Source organism: Punica granatum, chromosome 6 (assembly GCF_007655135.1).
Source record: "Punica granatum isolate Tunisia-2019 chromosome 6, ASM765513v2, whole genome shotgun sequence".
Lineage (NCBI taxonomy): Eukaryota > Viridiplantae > Streptophyta > Magnoliopsida > Myrtales > Lythraceae > Punica > Punica granatum.
The window spans coordinates 19,405,020-19,415,850 of NC_045132.1; the positions used below are offsets into that span (position 1 = coordinate 19,405,020).

The 10,831-nt window shown below is 37.9% G+C and overlaps 1 protein-coding gene across 1 annotated transcript; it reads left to right on the forward strand.

Annotated features, from left to right (window-relative positions):
- The first annotated feature begins 1,642 nt into the window (after window positions 1–1,642).
- Window positions 1,643–4,316, forward strand: LOC116211976 (loganic acid O-methyltransferase-like). Its single transcript, XM_031546535.1, has 3 exons — window positions 1,643–1,798; window positions 2,898–3,566; window positions 3,666–4,316. Exons 1-3 carry the CDS (start codon window positions 1,724–1,726, stop codon window positions 4,032–4,034), a joined length of 1,113 nt encoding a protein of 370 aa, XP_031402395.1. The 5' UTR covers window positions 1,643–1,723; the 3' UTR covers window positions 4,035–4,316.
- The last annotated feature ends 6,515 nt before the right edge of the window (window positions 4,317–10,831 follow it).

Sequence of the window (10,831 nt, forward strand, 5' to 3'; positions counted from 1 at the left end):
ATATTTTCTTAACAAATGAGGTTAAAGAATTTTACCCAAAAATAGTTTGGTCAAATAAGTCAAATGAGGCTAAGCGCCTATTTTTTCAACAAATGGAGTTAAGTGTCATTTCTCTAATCTCAAGGAAGGTTAGTGCATTTTACCCATTTCGTTTTGAATAGGATATGTTTATAAAAAATAAAGTCGGAACAATTCTCTTTAATCGTAAGCTTTGCTCTTATCAAAAATAAGTTCATGACGTCGTGGGCTGTCAACCGGGCATGCAGGCCTAAAAGAAAAGGCTAACAGGCCCAATGTGGCATCAAGGCCTAATAAGATGGACCCGTAGGCCCAAAAATAAGACTGAACAGCCCTAAATTGTTATAAGAGACAGTAAATGGAGGATCAAATAAATTGAGCTAAAGCTCCAAGGCATATATGTACACAGCTCAAGGCAGCAATGAGTAAAAACCCAAGAGTCTAACAACTTTTAATGTAATCCTCTTCTGCAGGTTCTAGAGACCCAACAATCTGCATTTTACAGCTCGCTTTGTACGCACCACGACTTTCTCTTCCAATAAAAACAGCCCTTGAGAAATCCATAGGCCCAATAAAGAGAAAGAGAGCTAAAATCCATAGGCCCAATATAAAATTTTCATTACCATGAATCGAATTTGAAACCTATTGATTTTCATTAATCGTGCCACACTCTATTTCTCATATCTAAAATAATTTCGCTTTACCAAACCGTCCAAGTTGGTGTTTTGAATTGACGAATGGTGGTAGTTATCTATATAGAAGACTATTGTGGTTTGCGAGTGCGACATAGGCGCCTCTTTTCTTTGTGTAGTGAAGATTAGTCAATAAAAAGAGGGGTGCCAAAATAGGGGAGGAGATAAGAAGTCTTATCCTTTTTCTAGATGAGGAGGGAAAAGTCTATTGTCAAAGGAGTAGTTATTTGTCAAGATGAAGAAAGTGTCGTTAACTGTGAAAATATGGTTTAACGACAAATTAATTCAACTTCCACCATAGCAGATTTTGCTAGAAATATAGAAGTTCGGAAATCATTTGGACATCTCCTGCCCAAGCCATTTATTAGGAACCGAGATTAATATCACTTAACCACTAAAAAATAAAAGCAGTTATGCTTTTTCTCTGCTGAGTTTATTAGATGAGTGAGAAAAGTCTCTTTTTTTATTTTATATTTTTAATTGAAACTTCAAGTTTCAATAGAGGGTTTCTAGAAGGTTTTTTTTTTCCAAATCAGTTTATCATTTCCTTTTTTACTTTCCCTCATTTATTGGTTATATCAACATTCTCGAGAATAATCAAAAGGGTGCAACGTAGTAAAGCATGTCTTTACTTTGGTAGAAAAAGAGTAATTCATGAATGTAGCAACCAAAGCTCACGATCATCAGGCATTGCCGAAGTGGTGGTTTAACCATGCAACTCAAAGGTAATGACAAATTGAGAAAGGAATTTGATGCAACCGCGTCACTCTCAGTTAAAAATTAAGAGATTTCTGAATTCGATTTTCATGTTACTCCCTGACCGTATCCTATTATTATTTCTCTCCGATCTATCTCATGAAACTCCTTTGTAATGGGAAAGAATAAAATATAGACCCTCCTCGTCAATCACGAGTTTGACCTTTATTATTTAAGGACTTGGAAAGAAAAGCTGTCGTCTTGATCAATAGGAGAGAGAAGGCGGGGGAGAGGGAGAGGGAGAGATTGATCAGAGAATGAGCATGGACTCATCATTCGCGATGAAAGGAGGAGATGGCCCCACGAGCTACTCCCAGAACTCATCTTTCCAGGTTCCTTTATCTAATTTTCCCTGCTACATGTTTTGATTTCACCTCTTGTTCATGTATTTCCACTAATGTTTCTAACTAACGTCACATGAACTTTTCATGTCGATTGTCCGTCTTAGATCCCACTCCAGTCAAAATTTGATTTTCGACCTTTCCTTTATTCTTATACTTCATGTTTTTACATATATGCCGAAGAATCGATGATCAGATTGCCCAACTAATTGATGATGACCAACTCGGATGATGGCTGCCATTCCCAGCAGCCTCCTTACTCGCTTGAACGTGACAGAGCGGGGAAAAGGGAAGAGAGGATATGGAGAAAGAGAGAGGAAGGGAATTGAACTTTAATTTGCGATTTGAAGATTCATGTCACCGAGAAACAGAGCTTGGGTTTTTCGTAAATGAGGAATTTTTTTTCCCCTTATGTGAACCCACTTGATGTTTCGAAGCTAATCAAACTAAGTCGGTCATGGAGGGATAAATAATTTTTTTCTAATCATGGATTTTCTCTATATATGTACAAGACTCGAACTCGTGACCTTATTAAAAGGAGAACATGTACCGAACCACACGGAACAACTCGTGTTGGTTGTGAAGGAGAAATATACGTGTGAAGTCTTTACCACCAAGTTCCACTGATAATCGTAAACTTCTACTAAATCAGGGTCTTTGTTACGATGTTGCTGAACCATGTATTATGTTACTACCATCCTATAGCTATCTATGAAGGTACATGTATTATATATATATTGGCACCATTGGAACGACGGACTGAATCCGATGTTCACATTAGAAATAGATTATGTGTTTGATGTGACTTTATGTGTTAGCACATACAAATATATGAGATTCTAAGGCTGTGTTACTGTTAATTGGATCTTACTTCATGTGTTAGTGTTAGTATGTAAGAAATCCAGCACGAGGAAACGTTAAATAATTGCGTGCCTCTTAAGGATGTGACGAGGAAGAATTAATGAGATCGCCTTATGTAATTGAAAATAAAAATTAATAAGATCGCTATGATCAGTATTTACAGTTATGACACACACATTACTTGCATATGGGACATCCACTAATGATTTGTTCTTATATCTTAAAACAGGGCAGCATATCAGATCAAGCCAAGGCCCTTCTGGTGAAGGGCATTCAGCAAAATATAGTACTTCCAGCTGATCCAAACTGCACAATGCATCGAACCTTTCGAATCGCGGACCTCGGATGTTCAGTTGGCTCCAATACTGTTGCTTGTGTCCAGACAATCATGGAAGCCGTCAAGGCCAAATACAAGGCCGAAGGCATCCGACCTGAAACACTAGAATTCCAAGTATTCTTCAATGATCAAGTCAGTAGCGACTTTAATACATTATTCCAGACACTCCCACAAGACCGATCCTATACTGTTGCCGGAGTCCCAGGCTCTTTCCATGGCAAACTATTCCCCAAGGCATCTATGAACGTCATGCACTCTAGTATGGCGCTTCACTGGCTTAGTGAGGTCCCTAAAGAGGTGAAGGGCCTTGAATCCCCGGCATGGAATAAAGGGAAAATAACTTACAGTGAAAGTGCTCCCGAAGTCATCGAGGCTTTTAGTTCCCAGTTCCAGAGGGATTTAGAGGAGTTCTTCAAGCAAAGATCGTTCGAGATGGTATACAATGGGCTACTGATAATTTTGATGCCATGCCGGCCGGATGGTACTCGACCATCTGAGTCATTGCTCGTCCAGGGTAATGAGTGTTTTTTAGGTCATTTACTCGTTGATATGGCCAAAGAGGTGAGTATACTTCGCAAGTAGTACCTTTGTCAATTAATCAAGTGGCCCCTATGAGTTAAATTCCACGTTGATCGGAGTGGTACTTTTCTGAGATTGCAGGGCTTGGTGGATGAGGCACTCATAGACTCGTTCAATATGCCGGTGTTCGTCCCTACTGCAGCTGAAGTGAGAGAGGTGGCTTCGAAGATCGAGTGCTTGAGCGTCGAGGTAGTCAAAAAGATATGCCTTCCTAGAAGCCTCGGCGCAATCACTCAACACCCGCGGAGTCTTCCTCGCTTATTGCAAGCGGTAACTGAAGACGTTGTAGTGAAACACTTCGGGCCTGCCACTTCTGATCTTTTCTACTCAAGACTACCCAAGAAGATCGAGGAGAGGTCATTGGCTTCGCCTCCGCCGGCATGCCTCGTGAAACTCGAGGAATTCGAAAATTTGTTCATGCTCCTAAGGAAAAATGCGGTCAGTAATTGATCGACTTCACCTTTTAAATTACAATAATAGCCATTAAAAATTTCTAATCAGTAATAGTAATAAGTTAACTTTCAATAAACCATTCAGGTATGAAACTCCTGATTTACTTCCGTTTGCCATATCTTTGATAGCGATATCGACGTATGTTCGTCGTCATCAATCGAATTGCTCATCTAGATTAACTAGCTAGTATTGTTTGACTGTGGATAGAAGGATTGAGAAATTTTCGACAATGTTTAGGTCCTATTAATGAGGTAATTTCCACAATGTCTGGTTGCCATATATTTCTATCAATGTTTGGGCCTAGTTGCAAAGTCAACCGATATAAATTTACGCGATGTCCCATTGCCCCGGTCAGCCTAAAAAAAGAAAAAAGAAATGCAATATACCCCTGGTCATTTTTAAATCCAAAAAATGATTTTTATTAAAATACTTTTCCAACATAAGGAAAAAAGAAAGCAACCGAGAAAAGGGGCAGTGGTGGTGACGCAGCGGAACTAATTGCGATCTGTTGATTCGCGCACGAATACTAAACAACAACCTTCTATCACCCGTTGATTCTACGAATACCAGGAAATAATCATCAAACTCGAATTAAATCCAAGATTGGGAGAAAGAACACGGTAACTCCACAACTTTATTGATAATTCGATAAATAATTGTTTTTAACCGTAAGGTTGTACAAGGTTTAAATAGAATTAAAAAAAGGCCTAAATTTCATGAAAAATATAAATTTTTTTTCTAAAATTGCAAAAACCCCCTAATAACAATAAAATGCCTATTTGAGTCCCTAAAAAATGGAATTCGGCCTAAATTTCGTAATTTCAAGGCCGAAGGCTTGAGTTTTGCTCCGGATGCCGTTTCCCATGAGACAGGGTTGTCAGAACCTGTTTTTCTCCAGGTACCGACTTGCCGCTTCTTTTACCGCATTAGGTGGCCTAGCCGACAGCCTTCACCTCCCAATTAGAGATTGATGGGTGACTAGTGTTAATTAGCGATCTCCCGTTGGGGGTTGAAGGCCGCTACTACCAAATACCTAAAAAATGGAGGACCATTCCGACTATGAATGGAGCTCATTATGAGCAAATATTGGGTGAGTGTTTATCTACTTAGATGTATAATAACCAATTAAAATATCTAAAAGTTAAATTGACCTCACAATGGACTCATAGATTTTCACTTACAATTATTTTGAATAGTTCTTACTCCTTCAAAGTGAACCAATAATATCTATTGAATATTTAGTCTTCCACTATTAGGGGGCATGGGTCTCAACGGCGGCCTCACCACCATCAAAGGCCAGCAATGATCAATGTGTCAGCTGACGAGCCCCCATTGGTATATGGATGTTGCCGACAAGGCCCCAACCCTCAAAGATCAAAACCCATCCCCCTTTCTCTGTAATTTTATTTTTATTTTCAAAATAATTTATTAAGAAATTTTATGTTTTGGCCGCAGGTTGCTTCTTTGAAAGTAGATCTGGGAATATGACAAATTTTTAAAAGTTAAGAGCACTTTATAAATTGGCCCAAAAATTGAAGACCACCTGCATTTAACTCTTTAATTTATGAGAGATTTTACCACGTTTATTTGGAAAAAATAATCACCGTAATTATTTTATTTTCGGTCATTGAATCGGATTTCTTGAGATTCATGTCATACACTTGTCCTAATTTTTAAAATAAAAGATTCACTCCTTTATCTTTGAGTTCCAATATTTTCGACCACGCAACTACTCAACGATCCCCGATCGCGCCCGTTAACGAGTCGAAGTCGGTTGCACACTAAACTGAACCAAATTCTACCGGTTCACTTAAATAAATAGCAACTTCTTCATCATCATTTATTAAAAAGAGAACAGAAAAATAAAATGAAAAAACAACAAACAATTACATCAAGTAATCGATCTGTTTACTGCCCCTGCATCAACAGCAGCGAAGATCATCAAATCCCTGAAGTTTCATAAAAAACGTCTACCTTCGATCCCTTCCCCTCCGATCACCGCACGTTCCGAGCCGAGTCCTTCCCCTCCGACACCGAATCATCCCCCTCCCCTCCGAGGTTCCGACCTCACGGTCCCTTCCCTCCCGAGCGCTCGTAACTCGCGGAATTTAAGCAGCCACAGCGGCCCCTTTCCTTCCTTTACGTGGCCGACTCGTCCAACGGAGTAGAGGTCCGTTCAATCACCGATGCCACCTCCTCTGAGGCATCCTTCTCCGGCTGCAAATCATTTCTGCCATCCCGTCCATGGCCTCACCTGACATGCTCGAGCCCTCCAGCCCCGAGCCTACCCTTGTAGCTGACGAACAAGTCCGAATTGAGAATTGTTTATGCAAATTTCTTGTCGCATGTCTCAATTACAAATTGGTATTGATGTGAGTTAAAGAAATTTAAGCACGATCAAGAGGGCTTATTTTTCTTCCAAAGGTCAGTTGAGTCCATGTTGTGTACGTTGTTTGTCAAAGCCTTGCTTCAAGACACATAGCAATTGAATAAGAGACAGACATACATCTCATCGATCAAATTTAGTCAAAATTCGGGCAGAAATACAATGATCCGAGAGCTGCGAGCGCTCGGGAAGGAAAGGAGCTGCTGTGGCTCGTGGTTAGCTTAAGTTTTTTTTTCCCTTCGCCCAAGCACGGAAGAGAATGGCCAGCTCATAATCAATTGTTGAGGGCGGGTGTTAAGTCTGTGTGGCAAGTGTTGGGCTACACGTTATTAGGTGAGGTCATGGGTTGAAATTTAGAATCTCACATGGAAAAATTAAGAGAAATTGAATGCGTTTATATGAGATTGAGCACCGCAATCTGCCAGCTCATGCCTTTGAATTGGAAATAGACCCAATCGTTTATAGACTGAGTAAAATTTTATAAGCTAAATTACATTTATCAAATTAAGGATTAATTATTTTACTTTTTAATTAATTTATATGGAATTTACGAATTATGCATTAAATTAAAAAAAAAGTAATTTATAGGTTCTATCTAAAATAATAGAAAATTTTACATATACATTGACATTTATTTTGCCATGAAATAAAAATAGTATTCTGTGAACGTTGTTTCAAATCCAATTCAATTTTCATTAATGATAACTTCTGAAAAAATTTTAAATGATTATACCTCATAATGATGTGGTGAGGAAAAATTAATAAGATTGCTTCAATTAAAAAGATTTACCACAATTAATCGATTGGTTAACACTTATTATTTAGTTTATTATAATTTAATTGGTTCTTCCTCATTTCATATGACGAGATAGGATCACAAAATAATCTTTTATTACTTCTTGTATCACTTCCTCTATCGCCTCCTATGTGGTACTGGACTCATGTAGTATTTCATCTATTTGTGACCGGAAAAAAAAATTCTTTTTTCGATTATAGAAACATATGCATCCTAATTAATCTTGTCCTAACAGCGGGGTAAATTCTTCTTCTTACTATTTTTTTTCCTTTTCCGACCCAAATGAGATCGAGAAGGATTTGCCTTACGAAATAATGGAGATTCTACCAAATAATAGTCCCGATCGATGTGTCTTTAACGTGGGGCCCACTTCCCACCATTTTTATCCTGTTGTTCGTGAAAGATAGGCCACTCCCTTTTTTTCCAAAAAGAAAGAGAGACGAGCCCCCGGGAACATGGGAATTTTCTGTCTACTCTTTCATCTGGACGGACACTTACAAAGTCGTCGAGAAAATTCAGATGTGTGCTAGTTTTAAATCCCTTTTCTACCATTCAAAAAGAAGCTTGACAATAAAAGAAAATTAAAAATTTAGGCAATTTCTCAATCGAAGATGAGGGGGAGAAAAAATAGGAATGAGATAGAAAATAGTGAAACCTAAACATAGAATAAGGCTCCGTTTGCATCAGTGAGAATATTTTTTAAGAAAATGATTTCAGCACTTTCCAGCGTTTTGGAACAAAATAAATTTCGATCAGTGGAAAAATACTTTCGGTCAAACTACAGTCAAAGAACAAAATTGAGGAAAGTGAATTCACATCAAAATTTCCGAAAATCATTTTCCCCTACTTGACAAACCATTGTCTCTAGCGGTGGGGTCGTGAGCGGCCTCTTCGATCTCAAATGACTCAGCGAGGAGAGGTGGCCAACAGCAAAGTTCATTGCTGTTGATTTGGGGTCGGGGGCCTCCTCGGCGACCACCACCCCTTCCTCCAAGGTCGGCGGTGATCTCTGAGTTTGTACGATTTGTTCGCAGGGCCATGTTGCTCGAGAGAGTCCAGGACTGAGTTTCATCTTCCTCCCAAGTTTTCTCTGTTCGGTTTTGTTGCTTCCCAAACTATCATTATATTTCTCTTGGTCAATATTTTTAGGTTGCATGAATATGTCGAGCCTCCCGTGGAACTCAACTCGGCTTATTACTTGTCTTGGGGCAGCTTGAGCAGTGTCATTCGCTCAGTTTGTTCCCATTTTTGCGAATAGAGCTCACAAGGTCGTTGACTTTGAGTTGATAAACACCCGATGCCATAAGTCATCGGTTCCCACTGTGGGTGGTTGTCTTCGTTTAATTTTTCCAGTGAAGATTCTCTTTTGGGGTGTTTTCGGACTTCGTTTTCGTAGTGTAGCCACACATGTAAAATTGATTTTCTTAATATCGTCTCAAACACTCGGAAATAAACTGGTTTTATGGAAATAACTTCTCATAAATGATTTTCCCATTATAAAAATTATTGGGTTAAATGCACTTTGCCTCTCGACTTATGAGGTAAAATTAGGTTTGCCCCATGACCTATGAAATTTGACAAAGTGCCCCCTCACCTAATCTAAAATTAAGCGACGTGACTCCCGGATCAAGTTTCGGTCAAAATTCCGGCCAAAACAAGTTTTCAAAAATTGATTATCATTAGAGTTAAATGCACTTTGCCTCCCGACTTATGAAGTGAGATTAGGTTTGCCCTCAGACCTATGAAATTTGGCAGAGTGCCCCCTCACCTAATCTAAAAATAAGCGATGTGACTCCCGTATCAAATTTCGGTCAAAATTCCGGCCAAAACAAGTTTTTATAAATTGATTATCATTAATCTGATCATCAATTGGTCTTCCTTTTTCCCCGTGACTCCAAATGTTCATCTCTGCCCTTGAAAACCATTTATGAGATACACTCTATGATATAGGATAATATATATATATATATATATATTTATATTTATATTTATATTTATCATGCAAGCATAAATTTGTTGATATGCTTCTTTTCATTTGAATATGATTATCACATATTTTACATTTTAGAAATACATAGGATTTAAGAGTAAAGTGTTCAGCTAGATTTTAGACTAGACGAATAAACAATATTATATTAGATTGCTTGGGATTCACGGAGCCCCGTTGATTAACCGGGTGAAACTCGGACACCCGGGTCAGCAAAAAGAAAAGAAAAATAAAATTATATATATATATATATATGATGTAGTGGATAAAGAAAATTAGTCATAATTACAGATTTATCAGTCAAAATTGATTTTTTTCTGAGGAATCTAAAATTATGAATTATTTTATTCAATAGTCGTTCCTCGTTTTCGTAATTAGGAATTGAGATTTCTCGGAGTTACAGCATTAATTTATTAAGGAAAACTTGTTTTGGCCGGAATTTTGACCGGAATTTGGTCTGGGAGTCACATCGCTTATTTTTGGATTAAGTGTGGGGGCACTCTGCCAAATTTCATAGGTCGGGGGGCAAACCTAATTTCACCTCATAAGTCGGAAGGCAAAGTGCATTTAACCCAAAATCATTTACGTGAACTAACATGGGTTGTTTTAAGCGGTTCAGCTCTTATTCCGTTTAAGCAAGGTTGTGGATTCGAGTCCTTATTGAATGCAGAAAATTCACGTTGTTAGAGCTTTACCCTTTAGTGGATTGACCTAGTTCTATTGGATTAGTCGATGCTCAATTAAGCTTTCGGATGCCAGGGTTTGCACAAAAAAAATCATTTATATGAAACAAGCAGGAACTACGCGAGTAAGAAATACTCAGTATTTTGGGAACGTAAGAATGAGATTAAATAGATAGGTTTTGCCGTTTTGATTTTACATAATAGTAAAGTTTACACATAATTACTTAAACAATTAAAGAAAAATCCAAGAGGGTAAATGTGCGATAATCAAGAGAGGGGACGAGAGGAAAGTGAACATAGTCTATTTTCATCAGAGTTTTTCCTTTTCAAGTGAACTTATAATGAGAGTAAAAATAGCTTTATTGAGTGAAATGACGAATACCCTCAGTTTTTAAGTGAAATTGATGTCGTTTTTTTTTTCCATAGACAAACTAATTCCGTTTAGCATTAGTTTGCGCTAAAAAAGTATCTCTTTCTATTCATATCTCTATAGGGAAAGGAAATACCAAAAATGCCCATGGGAGCTCAATTAATTCGATGCTAAAATGGTTAAAAAAGAGTATTTTTGTTAAGAGAGTAGAAATAGTTCTCTTTTTTTTTCTTTTTTTTAAAAATTAGTTTATAATTTATTTTCTTTGCATTCCATCCGACTATCATTTTCCTGAAATGTTTGAAATTCACTGAAAATATTTCATGGCCATTGCAAATTGACATCTTATTTGAGCTACTCTCGACAAGAAAGTTAAGGTCACATCGCACCTTTGTATGTATTATTATCATGGATGAATTTCACTAGAAGTATTTTACGATGGATTCAAACCGACACGTAACAGTCAGAACAATCAATCAAGCCGAAGAAAGAACAAAACCCATGTCGTGGAACCCGAGAATCTGAGCTTATTTAAAGACATTGAAGAAAGATGTATCTGCAATAATCCAAGT

Coding starts and splice junctions, on each gene's coding strand:
- LOC116211976 (XM_031546535.1), top strand. CDS start 1,724: ATGAGCATGGACTCATCATTCGCGATGAAAGGAGGAGATGGCCCCACG. Junction 1,799..2,897: donor CCCAGAACTCATCTTTCCAG/GTTCCTTTATCT, acceptor ATCTTAAAACAG/GGCAGCATATCAGATCAAGC. Junction 3,567..3,665: donor TCGTTGATATGGCCAAAGAG/GTGAGTATACTT, acceptor CTGAGATTGCAG/GGCTTGGTGGATGAGGCACT.